Raw genomic sequence first — 19,805 nt, 5'->3', positions numbered from 1 at the left:
GTTGTTATGGGACATTGGAAGTTACATAAGTCTCTTGCTATGGACAGATTACTTCCTGGAGACCTGAAGTTCTCTGTACCTGCCCATTGCAAGGAAGAAGGGCTAATTTGATCATCTCACCCCAGGAGATGGATAGACCCAGTGGGGTTTTAGAGGGAACTCAGTGATATTAGCTCTAATACATGGTTTTCTACAGGCCTTAGTCATGGCCTGAAGTGAACGTTCAATAAGAGTCTTGGAATAGATTTTCCTGTGTGGACTCTGATTGTGGGCCTGCAGCATTTCAGTTACTGAGGAGGGATTCAGGAGATTAAATAAAACAAGAGATATTTAGAGTGCTGTAGAGAAAGTCAGAGAACAAACCTGATCCAAGTACAGGTGAGAGCAACTTTATTAGGTCTTGCCTTGTAAAAGCAGCGAAACAAGCTTACTTTTCCTTATTGTATCTGCCAATAGCTCGGTTTCAGGTGACTAGGTCCTTTCTTGGTGGTGGGGAGCTCATGCAAGGCCTCTCTAAAGACTGTTTCGGTGTCTGTTGGATAAAGTTGCTCAGATTTGCTGAACTGGGCAGATCCTATGGAAGTGGATGTTGGATGCCTTTGCTCAATTAATTGGGAAGAGTTTCAGTTGGTTGGCTCTGACGAAGTAGACAGGATTCTTGTTGCCTTGAGTTCTGTCGTCTGTGTTCTGAGCCCATGGGCCTTGTGCCTGGTTAATTTATCTTGTAAGGTGGCAAGTGGTTGGATTCATGCAGTATTTAATGCGTCTTTGCGGGGGGTTAAAGATGTACCTCAGTTTACAACCAGTTGTTTAGTGATCATTCAAAGTTACAACAGAATCCCCCAAAGGTACACCCACTTCTGAAGTTCTGACAGCCATCCTGCTGCTGCCTCTTTGGTCATATGTGTTGTGAGTCCTCACCTGCCAGCAAATCCAGCAGCCGACTCAGAGCTAGATGTGACACTGGGCTCATCTACTCACGCTCAGGCAGAGAGACAGCTGGGTTGGGGGCCTGAACTGAGCGAAGACGAAGAGCAGCTGGAGCCTGTTCCAGATGCACGGATGCACAGGGAGGAAAGGCCTGCAGGACAGCGGAGAGCGGTGGGGCAGCGCTCCAGGAAAAATAAAAGACTCTAAGAAGCCACGTCCTGGCTGGACTATAAAGAGGAGAGGCGTGGGAGGGGCTGGTTGCCGAAGGCAACCATTCATGTTGCGATTTTGTGCTTCTGTCCTTGGATTTCTTGCCTCAGGATTCTTGGATATTTAACTAGGTTTGTCAGCTTTCTCTGTGTTTGAGTGACTTAAACCTTGAGCATTCCAGCTGAAAACTCAGAGATTGAATCTTGTTCGTTTCAACAGCTAAAGTACTGGTTGGAGTTTTGTTTGATAAAAGCTGTGTAAAAATAAAAGGGGTTTATCTTATCAAGTCCTGCCTTGTTCCATGCAAAGGGTTTTTTCCTCGCGAGTAAGCGGCTCAGCAGTAATCGTGTAGGCTGGGACAGAACAATATGATCACATGTCAGGCACTTAGTAACTGACCCAAATTTATGGCCATTTGCAATATTCTGCAGTCATGTGACTTTATTTATGACATGGCCTCCAGCAAGCATAAAGGTTACTTTATGACTGCAGTAGTTGCGTAACAACCACTGCAAAAGATCGTATAAAAGATCCAGTCACCTGCTTTACTGCCATCATGACTTACAACTACAATGGATAGGCTCCATTTCTGACATTGAGTCAAGAACTATCAGTAATTCTTGCCTTGAAGGAGGCAGTAGGTTCTCTGACTGTCATCAAGAACAACTTTTATCAAGTCTCCAACCTTCCCTTTTTAGGGATGGTTATTTTGAGAAAGGTAGGTGCTCCCCTTAAAAAGGTATTGGAGGAAGCAGGTTACCTCAACCATTTTTAGTTGGGTTTCAGGCTGGGTTATGAGACAGCATTGTTTTCACTTATGGATGATCGTTTGAGGGCTCAGGATGGGGATGCTGCATCTATTCTGGCCTTCTTGGATCACTTGGAAGCTTTCAGTAATATTGACTATGGTATTCTGAACAAACTTAGTGGGTTGGGACTGCAAACACTCTTTTACAATGATTTTTCTCCTTTCTCTGTGGTCAGTTTCAGTCAGTGTCGATGAAGTGGGAGAGGTACAAGTCAGTCCTTATATATAGTGCCTCAGGGCTCAATATTCTCATCCCTCCTGTTTAATATCTACTTGAAGCTAGATCCCTCCTATTTAACATCTACATGAAACTCAGTTGTGCATCTCCACCTCAGTCCAAACAAATTATTCAGGTGCCTACTCAGTGCCTTAAGGCTGGGAAAGTCTGGGTGTAAAGGAGTCAACTATGATTCAACACTAGCAAGGTAGGGTTGCTCTGAGTTTTCCCCTGGAACTGGAGAATTGCAATATTTAACTCTTGATGGAGTAGCCTTCCCCCGGGAAGAGTTGGTGTGAAATTTGAGGGTCGTCTTGGACTGATGGCTCCTGTTCAAAGATGAAGTGTCAGCTGTGGCTAGGATGGTTTTGTGTATATTCATCTTGTCTGCCAGTTGTACTCATAAGTGGACTGGGAGGCTCTGCACATGGTCACTTAATGCCTTAGTCAGTTACCAATTGGACTACTGCAATGCTCTCTACATTTAGCTGCCCTTGAAGATTATTCAAAACTTTCAACTGGTTGAGAATGAAATGGCTAACAGAGTTCAGGGCATCGTGCAGTTTGTCCATATTACACTGGTGATTTGCAAACTGCTGTAGCTCCCCATTTTCTTCCAGGTGTAATTCAAGGTATTGGTTATCACCTTTGAAGACTTATAAAGTATGGGCCCAGTTTACTTACAGTACTGTCTCTCACTGAGGGTGTCATCAAATTCCTGTCATCAAATATAGGGTGAGCACCCTCTCTGTTACATGATGTCATCTGGCAGGAGCTTGGAGGCTGGACTTCTCTGTAGCAGCTGCTGCCCTATGAAACAGCCTCCCTGACATCTAGAAGTCCCCTATTGTCTTAGACTTCTGGAATGCTGAAGACCATTAAGACCTGGCTCTTCACCCAGGCATTGGGCTAGGATGGGAACTGAGTCCAGTTCATATATATTTGGGGTAAGAGTGTTCTGGTGACTTAGTTGTGCATGATGCTTTTAATTTTGTTATTTTTTGTTACTTTTATATGTTGCGAGCTGCCCAGAGTTATTCTATATCTTGAGCTAGTGTCTGGCATAATTACAATCTATCCTATGTTGTGCCACAAAGCCCCACTCTACCTGCATTTCCATTTTTGTTCACCTTACTGAATAAATTCTATCATAGAAGACATAAAATCTTAATAATGTAGGGTCAGAAATAGTTCAATTCTGAGTTAACAGGCTCAATGTTATAAAATTTAGCAAGATGCCCTGTATAACAGTGTTGTTCAAAAATTCTTTTATACCAAAGGATTTCCATGGTGATATGTGCTGTTTTATAAACTTATATAAGACTTGCATTTCCAAGAATACAAAAAATTAAGATTATAGTGGAGAATATTTATAATTTATTCTCACATGTTTTTTGTTTTCTAGGCAAATACAATCACATGTTTTTTTTAAAAAAAATCTTTTTCAGGTAGATAAGTCAATTTTTTAATTGCATTTTTTCACAATACCTAAATTTTTTGCAGTCTGTATTTACTTGAAGGTTTTTAACAGTAAAGAAATATAACTATTAGCTTCCTAGCTATTAGAGAAAAGTGAGAAATACTAGAATTTATTGCAATGTGGAATACTTGATTGGCAATATTGGTTATATAGGATGGTAGGCACTGAAAAAAAATAAAAGCTTTGGATGTGTTTAGCATATTGATGAATTCCACTCTAATAAATCATCTACACAGAGTTCATTCATGTGTAAATTTGAATGAAATCTAACCCTTAATTTATTACACATGACTAATCATGTTCTGATACAGAACAAACATCATTTATCAGTACCTCATATTTCCATACTTTTGTTCTGGTGATCTTCTCTACAGTCTACTAGATAAAGTTGTTTTAAAGGTCAGTGAATTTCTTAGTGTAACTTGATTCAGGTATCTGCAACATCAGCCCCATCTTTTACAACTGCTTATTCACTGAGGATTGTCCTTGCTGTTATTGCCTCTTTTTGGACAAATTGATTTTCATAGAGATCCAGGATTCAATCTTTAATATATTTATACATCAATTGTATTATTCTACATTTGATGGCATTCTTCTCTGTACTTCTATCTTGAAGAATATATCTTTAAGGGCAGGTACAATAATTACAATCTGTTGACAAAAATCTGACACAAAGACAAAAGGAATTAAACATACATAAAGAATGAGTTATTGCCTTATCCACATCTGCCAGCATTCTCAGGCCCAATATCTTCAATTCTCATTCTAGAGAGCAACATTTTTTTTTTATCACACTTTAGATACAGATTTATTCTCAGCGATTTCTTTTTCACAGACTTGGTCCTGACCTCTGATTTCTCCATCCGTTGCTCCACATTCACCATGTGCCTGTCTAGTTTCCCAACTTTTGATGAGAGGTTCTCTACCTTGCCTTCCAGTGAGAAAAATGTGTCTTCCATTGCCCCTGAATTACATGAAGTGACTTCATCAGCTTAAGGGGGGATCTGCTGTGCTGCACTGTGGAGGAGCCCATCGAAGTCATGAAGATAGACAAGATGATGACATCATCTAATGCCAGGGCAGAGAAACAGATGGACTAAGGACATTGTTCTTGTTGTTCAGGGCATAACTTGCTCTAATTTGCACTTGCAGATATGTTGGACAACTTGAATGACACTGCCATCCGAATGATAGTGATGAACTATCAAAGATAGCAGCTTCTCCGTGTTCTGTCTCCCACTTTTCTCATCCACTACATTCTTTATCTTGAGTATCGTTTGTGAAAATAAGTGCACCATAAATTTCACATTCAAGTCATTCTGTAACTTGTTAGCAACCTTCAGAAGTACTGAAGAGGAGAAAACATAACTGTTCATGGTGTGTGTTTATATGTAAATTAATCCAAATTACCATATTTTTTGTTCTAAAAAAATATTAGAATGCTAGTATAGGACTTCCTTTGTACTCTACATGAGGCAAGAAGGGGGGAAGAATGTTTGCATCCATTACATTTTTCTAGCAAGAAGTAATTATAAGTGTGCATGCTTCTCACAATATTTACCTAATATTTACCTTTATAAGAATAGAAACTACACTTGCTTTTGCATACTATAGCTCTGGACTCTTCCATTTTATTCATACTTGGTATGCAGTTCATTGCAAGAGCCAATTTTCTCCATAATTGTGCCTAATTTGGGCAGAATATAACAGCAAAAAGGATGTTTAATGGCTTTATGAAATATCTATATTTGGGAGAAATAATGACTAAGATATAAATAATACTATTAAAGGAAAACATTAAAACATTCTGACTTACTAGTATGCTTAAGTGGATGTGAATTACCTATGAAACTGCCATGTTTTTGTGATTCTATTTTAATAACATACTAGACATATTTCCATTTTCATTAAAAACTTTTTAAAAAGCCCTTTGGATTAATATATGTATCATTTTTAAAGAATATTTTTAATTCAAAAGGAAAAAGAGTTTTTCTCATTTCAGGAAGAAAGTTTGTTATACAATATTTGTTATAATGACACAATCCTTTACATACCTGTTTAGAAGTAGTTAAATGTTGTGAAACTTACACCAAATTTGTAAAATACTGCAGATTAATTCATATAACCAGACTTAAAATGTGTAGATTTATAAACACTTCCTTCTTAACAATAACTAAGATAGTAACAATTTGAGCCCTGCCACAGTAAAACAATTGTTAGAAATTAAAGATGAAGCATGGTTAGAATACAGTATTGCAGGCTAATTCTGCTGACTGCCAGCAGGTCGATTCTCACAGGCTCAAGGTTGACTCAGCCTTCCATCCTTCTGAGGTCGGTAAAATGAGGACCCAGGTTGTTGGGGGCAGCATGCTGACTTTGTAAACTGCTTAGAGAAAGCTGTAAAGCACTGTGAAGCGGTATATAAGTCTAATTGGTATTGCTATTACTGGCCACAGAGTTAATTGACAGAATTTTGCTTGGATGGAGTCAGCAGCAGCATGCAAAGGATTTCATATGCCTGGAATTCTCCTAAGTAATAAATAGATTTGTCTAATAGTATTTGCAAAGGCATTTGCTTTAAAGCATATCTTTTGAATTTCCTACAGTGAGACATACTAAGCTGTGCAAATACAGTACATTAAATATGAACACTGGTATCAAAAACTATCCAACTGATCTGCATTCTGCAATGTATATTTTATTAGGTATTGGTTTGTTATATAGCCTGTACATTTATTTGATTTGTTAATGGGAAGGGAGGGAGGGAGGAAGGAAGGAAGGAAGGAGTAGTTTTAAAGTACATTAAGATTATATCTTGTTGCATATTTCTACATATGCAGAATAGTTTTCTTAATTAACTTTTTATAATTACTGTAACTCAAATTCAATTTTAAAACAAAGAATGACTTAATAACATTATTTTCAAATAGAAATTGATGATGCTGACTCAACAGATGATGATAATCAAGATTCTGCTGAATTGAATAAAAGTGATTTTGATATTTCTGTGTCATCAATGGCAGAAATTGCATCTTGCAGTTATGAAGCCAGGTAAGAGAAAATTATTTCTTATCAGTTGGAGGTTGCAGAATAGTCTTTCTCTTTAAATAGATAAAGCATATTTGTTTAGTTTGCTGTTTATTAAAGCATTTTTTAAATATTCCGACACATTTGTAGGCAGATCTGAGCTTTTGCTGTGCAAGAATCAGTGGGAATATATCACTTGTGAGCTGAAATATATACTTACCACTATATTATGCAACATAAATAATTGAATTAAAAAATGGAATGAAATAGTATCTTAACAACTTAATAAGCTTCATGTAAGATAATTATTTCATTTTCATTAATTGATGATTTTTGAACCGCTACGGAATTATTTTTTATTTAGGCAAGCTGGTATAAAGAATGGAATGTTTTTTGGACAAGCAAAACAGTTGTGCCCAAATCTTCAAGCTGTTTCCTATGACTTTCATGCATACAAAGAAGTTGCACAAACTATGTATGAAACATTGGCAAGGTAAATGTTTCATATTATACAAGTTGTTAAAATATTTATTTTAGACAAAGAATAACTACCCAAAAACTTCTATTATGGAATTCTACTGATTGTTTTGTAATGTAATTTGATAAAATATTATGTGCTATTTATTTTATTATTGTACTTATGAATTTATTAAGCATCTCTTCAGCAATATACAAATATCCCATATTTTTCTACTATTGTTTTTTTTTTCTATAGCCTCGTTCCACAAAGGCCACTCAAGCATTTCTGAATAACAGCTATTCCAAGATCAGATTACTTTTTAATCTCAACAAAATATAAATTATATTACAAATGATATTATTTTTAATCACAAATCAAATTAACATAGTTATTTTAAGCCAGCTTCGTTAAAGCCCAGCTCCATTATTCTACTTTCCAACCTGGGATTTTACTGATGTCTGATTAAATATAATCAGATGTAAATATGTGAAACTTACATAAATAAAAAATAGTTGAAACAATTATACTGCTCAGGTTCAGGTTTTATATTTCACTTATAAAAAGAAGTATGTAATATGGCTACTGCCACTTCACAGTACAGTGTCTCATATAGCTAGATGGGCAGCAAATAAATTTAATAAGTAGGTATCTATATTTTAAAATCTTTCCAGCTTATATAGTTTTAATAGATCATCTGTTTTAAAATATTTGAAAACTTGACAACTCAAAGTTGTTGTCAATAGCTAATTAATTTGAAAAACAAGATAGTCCTTGCTCTCTTGCTTCCAATACAAATAACACCAAAAAAAAAAAAAAGGAATGGAAAAGGAGGAACAAAAAACTCAGGTACTACTTGGAAAGTAGCCTGGGGAATTGAGAGAGAAAACAGTTGTTAGAAAAGAAGATAGTATTAGGCATATATTTTTCTGGTACACATTATCTTGTGTCTAAAATATCTAAAAGTATTTATTTTTTTCAAAAATGGGAAAACTATATGTTGGGGTTTGACTGTAAAATCAATATTTAATACTAGTAAATATGCGTAATTTTGAATAACTTAATTTTGTTCCTATTATTTCTCTTTAATTCTTTGACTTTGTTGATAGCTATACTCATAACATTGAAGCTGTCAGTTGTGATGAAGCACTAGTAGATACCACTGAAATTCTTGCAGATACTGGGTTGACATCAGAGGAGCTAGCAAATGTTATTCGTGCAGAAATAAAAAACAAGACCAAATGTCCTGCTTCAATTGGAATAGGTTAGTATATTGCTTAGAAATATTTATTTATAAGTAAAGTAGATTATTAAGTAAAAGCAATGTTTTATTTCCATAAAGTATATGCATTAATCACAGTATTAAAATAATTTTATGACTAGATATTAGAAATATGTCTAGTTAATTTTTCTTGTTTTCTCTTTTCTTCATTTATATAAGATAATAAATACAGTAGAAGCTAAATATATACTGCCTTAGAGGCTTTTATATATTACCAAGTGCCTTCTTTCTTAATATTTTTCACATATAAAGGGACACAGTGGAAATACTTGTAATATTTGTGGCATCTGACATTCATATATTTAGCTTAACAAGACTGTATATTGTATGTCCATGAGTAAGGTCAGTTAAAATGTACATGTGACCTTTAATCACATTCAGTTAAATACATCATACTCCAAACAACAGAGTTCCATTTCCTAATCCTTGCAAAGCATTTTGGGATCAGCCATGGAATTATCTTCACTTCTGACTCTTATACCCATGTTTCCCCAAAAGTAAGACCAGGTCTTATTATTATTTGGACCAAAAGACCCATTAGGGCTTATTTTCGGGGGATATCTTATTTTGCAGCCGCCCGCCCACTCCATCCCACCATCTGCTTGCCTGCGGCCGCAATGGCTTACAGAGCTTCCCAGGGCAGATGCTCGAGAGGCGAGGACAGTGGCAGCGGAACATGCTTTCAGGCAAGAACAGTGTGGATAGGTAAGGGAAGCCGAAGGACCAGGCAGCGTAAGCCTCCCCTGCTGCCTCCCTCCGCCTGCCACACTCTTTCCTTTTGCAAGCAGACGAAGCTTCCAGTCTCCCGTCAGTTCTCCGGGTGAAAAGTATTTAGGCACCTATGGGGCACATGGAAACGGAGCAAATCACCATAGGCATGCCCCATAGGCGTCCAAACACTTTTTGCCTAGACAGAGAAATGTCAGAGACTGGAAACTTCATCTGCTTGCAAATAATGCGCTTGGGAACGGAATGAATCGCTCTGTTTCCAAGCTCCCCTTAGGCGCCCAAACACTCCTTCTTCTGCGCAGCAATTACTGATCCACACTCTCTCACCACCCTGCATCGCCGTGGAGAGGAAGGCCAGGCTCCCCTTCACCAATGGTTCTGCAAAGCCCTTGAGGTTTTGCGTGGAGGAGTGGATCCGCTTCCCGCAGGGCCGGCCTATGGTGGCACATGCCAAGGGGGCTGGACTCTCAATACCGGTACGATGAGTTTCTTACAAAAATCATAGCTATTGTATCCTCAGCTGATCAGGAGGAAAACGTGTCTGCTCTGGATTTTAAGGCAGAAAAGCGAAGGGGGGGCAATTTCAAAGGCCCTGGAGAAAAAGAGCAAAGTTGCTGTCCAAAGCGGGTGCCGAGACGATCCACTGCTCCATGCAAAACCTTAAGAGCTTTGCAGAACCATCGGGGAAGGGGACCCTAGCCTTCCTCGTCCAGCTCCAGCTGGCATAGTTTTCCGAGAGCTCAGCATCCTTCCATACGAAGGAGGAACACAATGCCAGGAGGAGAAGCGGCAGAAAACAGGGCTGCCATTTCCAGAACGGAGAAGGGAGATGCGGGGCGATGCAGGGCAGTAAGAAAGTGTGGGCCAGCAATCGCTGTGGGAAGGAAGGAAGGAAGGAAGGAAGGCTAAATTAAAAACACCGCGAGAGGTGAAGGAAACTACTGTAAGCTGCCTTTGTTCCTTTCTCCCTTTCTCCCTTTCCTGGCTGGGAAGGAGGTAGCCCACACAGTCTCCTGCTTCGTGCCAGCGGGTGCGACCTGGTGACCGAGGCTACCTCAGGGCCACTTGAGAAGTTTTATTCCTGTTTCTTGGTTTCATCCACCACCCTGCAGCAGTTTTCCGCCTCTGCTTCTCCCTCAGGCGGCTCACTCCACCCCCACCCCCCATTACTTTTAGCATTCAGGGAAGCCCGTGCCTTTACGTGTCCTTAAGTCGCTCTTTGGGCTCTATCCTAACCTCCGGAGACCATTTGTCTGCCATAAAAACTTAGGTCAGCCCCACAGCAAAAGCCACCCCCAAGTTCTCCGTTCTCTCCAGTGCTGGCGATGGAGGACTGGCGGAGGGATACAAGGGTCACAGCGCAAGCCACCGGAGAGTTGGCGGAGAAGGAGGAGGCTGCTGGTGGGCAGGTGATCTGCAGGGTGAAGCAGGGGGGGCGAAACCAAAGAAAGCCCCTCCAGCAACAGATGTAGCTGTTGTGCAGCGGTGGTGGAGCCTTTTGCTGTCACTCCCCCCAGCTCAGAAACGGCAGAGGGGGACCGGGTAAGGCGACTGAGCCTCCCCCACCTGTCCTCCATAGCATGGCAGTCTGGCTCAGGAGAGGACTGAACAAGAAGAGGCAGGTGGGCAGCCAGGTCATTGAATGGATAGGGGGAGGTCATCGAGCGGGGAGTGGCCTAGCTACGGGGCCCTGGGGTGCATGGGGCAGCTCCACCCCACCACTTGCCTCACTTCACCTTGCGGCGGCATCGGTGCAACGTGCTCTCTCCTGTCCCATTGTGGCAGCGAGCAACCAGATGGTGGGACGGAGTGGGCGGGCTCTTAACGAGGACTTATTTTGGGGGTAGGGCTTATATTAGGTGCATATATAAAAATCAGGCTAGGGCTTATTTTTGGGATAAGTCTTATTTTGGGGAAAACACAGTACTAAGCAGAAAAGACTTAGGGAACATCATGAACAAATTAATGCTCAGTCCAGCCAACAATGAGTAAGTTATCATTTAGTCAGTGCCTTGCAGCAACTACAGCAACAAAAATATTCTTGCCATGTTCCCAACTGAAAGGAAATAAACTGTGACACCCTGCCCCACATGCTTTCAGATAAATACTCCTGTGTGTTTATCAGGCCATTTGTCTTGCAAAAAATCCAAAATGTTGATCTGAGGAGAAAGTTCCAGTTGTTATGGTTCCATTATTCCAACACTTAGGTAGGTCAAGATTAGTGCAAGTTCAATAATGAGATATTCATTTTAGTGCAAATTGTAAATGAATACCAGCTTGTGTTTAATACGACCCTAAATTCAATTAATATGAGGCTAGCTAAGATGTGGATAAATCACTCTAAACTTCCAGCATATATATGAAGATTTCAAAAAAGAGAAAACAATTCAGTCTATGCTGCTAAAATATTTTGAGAGATAATAAAAATGTTTTTATCAGTGTAAAATTGTTGGAATGATTATCAGTAGGAATGATTGTTGGAACTGAAATAACTAATTCTATATAAAATGATAATAATCATGGTGGACCTGAACTATAATTCTACTTATGCTGATGAATAAAGCTGTCTTCCTTAATCTCCATGTGGCTTATGACTGGGAATTACATTATAAAGTATCCTTCCTTTCTTCTTGTGTAATAGAGTAAAAATATTAAATCTTCCAAATGGTGAAATACTGCTTAAAAGCAATATTGAACTTTTATAGGTTCAAATATTTTACTGGCCAGACTGGCAACTCGCCAAGCAAAACCTGATGGGCAGTATCATTTAAAGCCTGAAGAAGTAGATGATTTTATCAGGAGCCAGCTAATTATACATCTTCCAGGTAGTTTTTTTCCTACTATATTCCTTCTTAGTTTTCTTCAGAAGTATTTATCACAGTTACTTTAGCTCTACTTTACAAAGTAATGGGTTATTAACAAATCAAAGGGGCTATTTTCTTTATAGTGAAGATAAAGCAACTTATATAGATAGCATTATCCAAATTTTGAATAGCATTCACCTCTCACTCGAAAGGTTGAGAGTTCAAACCTAGATAGCAGCAAATGTTTCTTTCCTAGGGCGCAAAGAAAAAATATCTGCTGCGAACTCCACATAGGCGTCAGGAAGGGCATCCAGCCAGTAAACACTCAGCTCCATCAATTGCCCTCACTTTTCCTTGAATTAAGATATTACAGAATTGTAAAAAGGGATGGTTTTTTTATTCAAACTTTGAATAGCAATCTGATAAATTGCATGGCATAAATTTTGCATCCTGAAATTATGTTAATCCTGTGTATTTTTAATAAATATTCAAAACATCAAAATAATAGTATTCTGCCAAAAGAAGTTGACAAAAATACACATTTAATTGATTATGTGCCATCAAGTCATATTTAACTTCTACCAACCACATGTATAGATTTTTCTCTGGCAATCTATCCCTAACCTTTTCTTTTAAATCACCCAAGATTGCATTCATTGCTACTTTCCTGCAGGTGGTCCTCTTTTTCCTTTTTCCTTTCTCCTTTCTCAGCATTAGATATTTTTTTGCAGTGTTGGTTCTCTGCATAACATGTCCAAAATAGGATAATTTGAGCCTGGCATATGGCCAGTTATAAAAGTGATTTAGTTAATAGTTTATTCCTATTGTGAAGTGTAACAATGATTGTTAAATGAATTAATTTCTCTGGTGTAGAGTTCTAATACAAAGATATATTTTTATTTTGGGGTTCAGGAGTTGGAAGAACAATGGAATCTAAGCTATCATCTATGGGGCTAAAAACTTGTGGAGATCTACAGTGTATCACAATGTCAAAGCTTCAGAAAGAGTTTGGACCAAAAACTGGACAAATGCTGTATAGATTCTGCCGTGGTTTGGATGATAGGCCAATTCAGAGAGAGAAAATAAGAAAATCTGTTTCAGCTGAGATCAATTATGGTATAAGATTTTCGCAGGTAAAAAAACTAAATCAAATTTAAGTGAAACAATCGTTTCCAAATGGTCCATAAGATCGCATGTTACTGGGCTGTAATTTCTTTGTTCTAATTCCTTATTAATACTAAAATGTGCTTTTATATGAATGAGTGATAACATGGATGAACTTTAGGTAATATGGCCTTCCAAATGCTATAGAATTTGCTAAGCATTCATTATAAGCTTTTTTAATTAGAACTCAGTAGAACAGTTCCTATGCATTTCTGCCCATTAGAATAGCATAGCGTAGCGTAGCATAGCAATAGGAAGAATGGAATGGAAGAGTAGAATAGAATAGAATAGAATAGAATAGAATAGAATAGAGCACACAAGGAATTTGTCTCCGCTGCATAACCTCCCAGTGTTCATACAAACAACAAAGTAATATAATCATAACAGAAGGTAATAGGAAAGATGAAAAGGATAATAGTAATATAGCCTACTACATGGGTAAATATCCTTAGACATAAGACTGTGCTATGAGAATTAGCTGTTCAGCAGAGTGATGGCATGAGGGGGAAAAACTGTCTCTAGTTTCTTTGGCATGCAATGTCTTGTAGCGGCGTCCCAAGGGGAAAAGTTGAACCAGTTTATGTCCAGGATGTGAGGGGTCTGTACATATTTCTTCAGCCTTCTTTCTGGTTCATGCAATATGCAGGTCCTTAAAGGAAGGAAGGCTAGTTGCAGGGTTTATTTCTGCAGTCCTAACTATCTATTGAAGTCTGTACTTGTCCTGTTTGGTTGCTGTAGCAAATCAGACAGTTAAAAATATTTAAACTAGTTAAAACCAGACATTAAAACCACTGAATGATCGTTGAAGGATTTACACTCAGATATGTGAATATATAGGATTGTGGCCTAATAATAGAAAGTCTTCTGAGAAAAACGGCAACAATTATTGGCCCTCTTTGTAATTTATTACCATGGAAGAATGCACTCATAGCCTATGTTCTCATGATTTATATGTTTACTCTGTAGTGTTCAAATCTTCAAGATAAAAAGCATGAAAATTAATTGCCAATACAATAATTAAACTAACTCAAGATTAGCTTTGTAAATTTATATATGACTCACAGATTATGTGGAGTAATGTCAATATATTATTTATATTTAAAATAAAAATAATTTTGTAATGTGAAGAATATGAAAACAAAACTTGATCAAATATACAGTGGCACCATTTTCCAGTAATTCAAAATGTATTATTTGTTTCCGATTCAAAAACTATTTGTAGACATTTCTACCATGCAGCGTTATTTTTTTTGGGAATGTATAGACCATGAGAGCTAGTGCTGTGTGATAAGAATATGGTAGATCCTATAAATACTTCATATCCTGTATCCGTCTCATAGTCAAAAATGTATGTCGACATTTTAATTCAAAAAAAGTAAATGCCCTGCATCCTGTTTATGTTCATTTATTTTATATAAAGATGCTGGAAGTGATATATACAAAGTATATTAAAAACTTAAAACAAGTAATGTAAATGCTAAATAATATATTTATGAGCTATGGCTAATAGCTATTATGGTTATTCAGTTCAATAGAAATCTGTAGAACAGGTTTATAAAATGTTTCGTTTCCCAAATAAATAGTTAATTTCATTTCATTGGAACATGACATGAAATTTCTCACTGTGCCAAAGCTCTGTTTTGAGTAAAAAAATGGGTTGTTTTGAACATTTTGGAACCATTCTGAGCTCAAAGTAGCATTACAGCTGTGTTTTCAAGATTGAAATGCTTTGAAATTGCTCAAAACAGTTTGCTTTGAGTTCCGAAAAGGGGTTTCATATTTAGGAGGGAACATTCTGTAAAATTTCACACTTGCATTTTTTTTTATACCTATTGTCAGTTGTTAAATGGCATTTAATGTTTATTTTGCTGGCATCCAGTAGTACAGTAATGAAGATCAGTTTTGATTTGATTACATCTTTTAACCTGTGTAAAATCCATTTCCCTATTTCAAGGCAAAAGAAGCAGAAGCTTTCCTTCTGAGTCTTTCAGAAGAGATCCAGCGAAGGTTGGAAGCAGTTGGTATGAAAGGAAGACGACTAACTCTCAAAGTCATGATCAGGAAAGCTGGAGCCCCAGTAGAACCTGCAAAATTTGGAGGGCATGGAATTTGTGACAGTGTTGCCAGGTAAATAGTTTGGTACATAAATTTGCACACTAATAATAAACACAATATCTCTGTTTTTCTCTGGCTTTGAGTCAGCTTTGCCTTTGCCTTTTTCCTAAGACAGAGAGAGAGTGATTGTCCCAAGATCATTCTGTACATTTGATATTTAAGGCATAACTAGAACTCTCAGTTTCTAGCCTAGTGCCTTTAATCATTGTACACTGGCTTTTAATTCATTAGACTTCCTTTTTTAAAAAAAAAAATTTCTTTTTAAGTCCTTTAATACCTCCTTGTAACATTGCATTTTTATATTGTGATTTTAATGCATTATAAGCTATCCTGGGAAAACTCTGTTTTCAAGGGTGGCATAAGTTTTTAAAATAAAAATTGTATAAACATTCAAATTTGTTTCTATACTCTTTCACATGTCCATACATCTTATAAAACATTACTGTTAAAATACAAATAGTTCTTGACTTACGATCACAATTGAGCCCAAACTTTTTGTTGCTAAGTGAGACAGCTATTAAGTGAGTTTTGCCCCATTTTACAACTTTCTTGCCACAGTGGTTAAGTGAATCCCTGCAGTTGTAACACGGTTGTTAAGTGAATCTGGCTTCCCCATTGACTTTGCTTGTCAGAAGGTTCCAAAAGGATCACATGACCCCAGGACAATGCAATGCTCATAAATATGAGTTAGTTGCCAAGTGCCCAAATTTTAATCATGTGACCCTGGGGATGCTGCAATAGTGGTAAGTGTGAAAAATGATTATAAGTCACTATTTTCACTGCTGTTATAACTGAATGATCACTAAATGAACTGTTGTAAGTCGAAGACTACCTGTATTGCAATAAGTATTTAAGGAAAATATTTATATTGTTTTGGTGCTATTTTTCTATTGTTAAAAATTAGTAGTAAAATATCTGTTGTTTTTAGAATGGTAAAGTAGTAGATTATGTCACACAATTTATTCATAACATTAATTGGACCTCATTATGTGTGATAACTTAACTGGGGACTTAATAAAGCTACTAGTTTGATTCTTGTCTGCCAGAATATAGGGACAAGCTAGAGAAAATACACCATTCTTATCTGACAAAATGTGCAGGGAGCAAATAAGAACAAAGGCTGAACTTAATTGCAGAAATTAAACAAGTAAGCCAATGATAGATTTTGAAATGCAATATTTGGGTGTTTTTTTAGCTCCCACCTAAATTAAAATGATAATAGCTGTATTCCCATAGAATAGCAAGCCTGTATTATCAGTAGTGGGCTAATAAACAGAGCCCATTCCCTCAATAGTAGCTTTTTCTGCTGACATAAATAATTTTTATAGGTGGTCATATTAATCTAGCAAGTTTTTTACACTTAAGGTCTTGGTTTTCCGCCTTCTTTAAAAACTAGATTCATAAACTAAAAGTTTACAGTCCTAGCTTGTAAAAGAAATAACATGACAGCATTGATCAGCAATGCTAATCATTGAAAGCAACATGTTAATCAAATCATTTTTATCATATGCATGCTCATATTAGAAAAGGATAGGAGAAAGAATCGAGTATCAGGAAATGAGTAGCTAAGTAGCTAAGTGCATTGTAATGATAGTCACTCATGGTTAAATCAAGATTTCCTAGATATTTTAAGATATTTTTTTTAAATGTCCTTTTTTAGCATTAATTAAGAGTTTATTTTGAGTTGTGGAAAAATATAACGTAATAATATACCACATAATGATCAAAATAGTACGGCACAAAATAGTGTTAAGAAATCTGGAGAGAGAAAGAGGAGAACATTCAATATATTACTTGCATAATGGTTACTTTTTCTAAGGAAAAGCAGCTTTGGGGCAGTGTTCAGCAAGTAATCAGTTATGTATGTTCAGCAAGTAATCAGTTAAGTGGTTTTCCTTGCCTGCTCCATTTTTACAAGCAAAAGAATAGATAAGGCAAATAGTGCATATACCTTAGAAAAGTCTACTAAATTTAAGTAGGGGATTTTTGGCACATGATGAAATATAGATAGCTGATAGATGAGAGAGAAATGATATAGATAGATAGATAGATAGATAGATAGATAGATAGATAGATAGATAGATAGATAGATAGATAGATAGATAGATAGATAGATAGATGATCGATAGATTACATTCTATATATATTACGATTGAAATCACTGGATCCAGCACTCATGCTTGATTTTCTCTTCTACAAAATTATCTACTGGCATTGCTTTATATATATATAAATATTGAATGTAATTCCATATGTTCATATCTAGTTTGTATAACTGATTGGAATTTGTAAAACAATTGAAATTAAGATCAGAAAAACAGTCTAGAAGCCTTTCTAGTTCTTTTTTCTATATTGGCAACATAGTTTTCTACCACAATCATGGAAACAAAATATGACAGCAATAGTACTTGGCAATTTTGGAAATAATGAGTATATTCAAATATGTGCTTCTTCTGATCCTAGTGATGACATGTACTCAATCTAATCAGTAGCCATTGTAATGTATGTATTTGTAGGACTGTGACTCTCAACCATGCAACAGATAATGCCAGAGTGATTGGGAAAGAAATAATAAATATGTTTCACACAATGAAGTTGAATATTTCTGATATGAGAGGGGTAAGTTTTTAAATCACTGCAATTTCAGCACACATGCTTGACTTTTCTCTTCTACAAAATTATTTACTGGTATTGCTTTATTGTTCTAAATATGAGTGGATATGTGATAAATATTTTATTTCTTCCAATGTGATAAATCCTATTACACGTGAAATATTGCAGTTTTACATTTGGACTAACTAGCCAGTCATTATTTAAAATGGTAAACACCAATCTGAGAAATAAGAATATGAAAAGGAGCATTGGCTAGAGTTAGGAAACTTTGGAAACTCTTGGATTAAACAGATTGTAAGATCTTTAATCACTCTTAGTTAATCAGCTAACTGGTTCAAGTATGTTTCATCCAATAATTATAGATTCTTATTACTGAACAAATCTTGTACATTTAATTTCACTATGACCTCTCCTTTTATTATTCTCATAAACATCCATACAGCGGGCTTTTTTTTCACTCAGTGGGGTATGTCCATGCGTGTGTGTTTGAAAGGTATAGATTTATGAAAAGGTATTCCAAAAATAATTTATTAATGTTAAATATCTTTAGAAGACAATAGTTTTTGCTGCAGCAGACTATAAAAGAAGCTATCCCCCAAAATTTACCCAGGTATCTTGTTTCCTAGGTTGGAATTCAAGTGCATCAGCTAGTTCCAGTTAATAAAACAATTTCCATGTCTTCCTCTAACACTTCATTACCTTCTGGGTTCTTGCCTGGCGGAGCTGATTCAATTATTGATTTTTTGCAAGTTCCAAAAGTTGTGAAGAAGTCCAAGAATAAAGAAGAAGAACGCAAGGAAGGTTGGAAAATAAATAACATTTTGCTTGTGGGTTTTTTTAAAGATAGCTTTTAAAATAAATTGTTATTCTTAGAAAACAGAGTTCCTTCTTAAAAAGTATGTTACATTAATAGTTTTACCTTTTGCTGGTAAAGTTAGTTGAGTTACTATACATGTGTGGTTTTAGCTTGGTATTCTGCAGTGATTGAAAATGTTGCCTTTTCTTTTCATTGATAGTGTTTTTGGCTGCTGTGGATGTTGAAATATCTTCTACATCAAAAGCATGCACAGAGTTACCATCACAAGCAACTGAACTCCATCACATTACCAGCAAATCTGAGCCTAATACCAGTTTGAATGGCTTATATCCACCAATCAGTATAAAATCTAGGCTTAATTTAAGTATTGAAGTGCCATCAGCTTCCCAGGTAAAAATTCGTTTTATGTGGATAATATAAAAATAATTTTATGCCCCTTTCTTAATAAAGGATGCATAAGATGAATAGTTTGTGGCCGTTTATACTTAATGCTTCTTAGTACTCCAGTGCATGTGTTTTTCCTGGGTTTGGTTTGAAAAATAATTGGTTTAATTGAATGGGAGAGAAAATGGTCTGAACTCCCTGGATGTCATGGCGGCATCTGAGCTACCCAAGCTTCATGAGCCTGACATTAGCACTTGGGGGGGAGGGAGATTGGAAGGTAAGTATGGGGGAGGGATGGCAGCCCGGCTGAGCCTTGTGAAAAGCCAGCCAAGGTCAACTAACGATATGCAGAGCTGGGAACTGAGCACCTGATTGGATATTTGCAGATGGGGGGCAGGGAGAGGGAACTTTACTTTTGTGTTGTTTTCATGGGAAAACCTCAGATTCAGCTTATGCTATTTCTGTATCCATTTCAACTTCAGTAAAGTATGCTCTTGGCAAAACAAATGGCCAAGAATTTTTCTTTGCTAGATAACTGTGTGGGACCGTTGACATTGGACAATAAGGAAAGAGCATTGCCACTCTCTTCCATCTGTTAGTCTATTGACTGAATTATTTCAGTTTTAGGCCATTTCTCTTTATATTTCAATTACTTATGAAAGACTTCAGGATTTATTTTCTTGTAATATATTTTATTGATTTTTTAAAAAACATAAATCACTTAATTGGTGAACAGTGTGTTGTCTGGGTTTACATTTATAAAGCAAT

The 19,805-nt window shown here is 36.8% G+C and overlaps 1 protein-coding gene across 1 annotated transcript in view; it reads left to right on the top strand.

Moving 5' to 3' along the window:
• REV1 (REV1 DNA directed polymerase) overlaps positions 1-19,805 on the top strand; it is a 65,372-nt gene that overhangs the window by 38,293 nt on the left and 7,274 nt on the right. Inside the window, exons 9-17 of the mRNA XM_015831504.1 lie at positions 6,576-6,696; positions 7,037-7,165; positions 8,239-8,393; positions 11,846-11,965; positions 12,857-13,077; positions 15,063-15,235; positions 17,740-17,842; positions 18,463-18,637; positions 18,853-19,043. Of these exons, the coding sequence (XP_015686990.1) occupies positions 6,576-6,696; positions 7,037-7,165; positions 8,239-8,393; positions 11,846-11,965; positions 12,857-13,077; positions 15,063-15,235; positions 17,740-17,842; positions 18,463-18,637; positions 18,853-19,043 (1,388 nt within the window). The remainder of the gene's footprint in view (positions 1-6,575; positions 6,697-7,036; positions 7,166-8,238; positions 8,394-11,845; positions 11,966-12,856; positions 13,078-15,062; positions 15,236-17,739; positions 17,843-18,462; positions 18,638-18,852; positions 19,044-19,805) is intronic.

This window comes from Protobothrops mucrosquamatus, unplaced genomic scaffold, assembly GCF_001527695.2.
Source record: "Protobothrops mucrosquamatus isolate PMUCROS unplaced genomic scaffold, P.Mucros_1.0 scaffold_19, whole genome shotgun sequence".
NCBI lineage: Eukaryota > Metazoa > Chordata > Lepidosauria > Squamata > Viperidae > Protobothrops > Protobothrops mucrosquamatus.
Note: the sequence above shows the minus strand (reverse complement) of the source record. Positions and strands in the feature narration are given on the sequence as shown.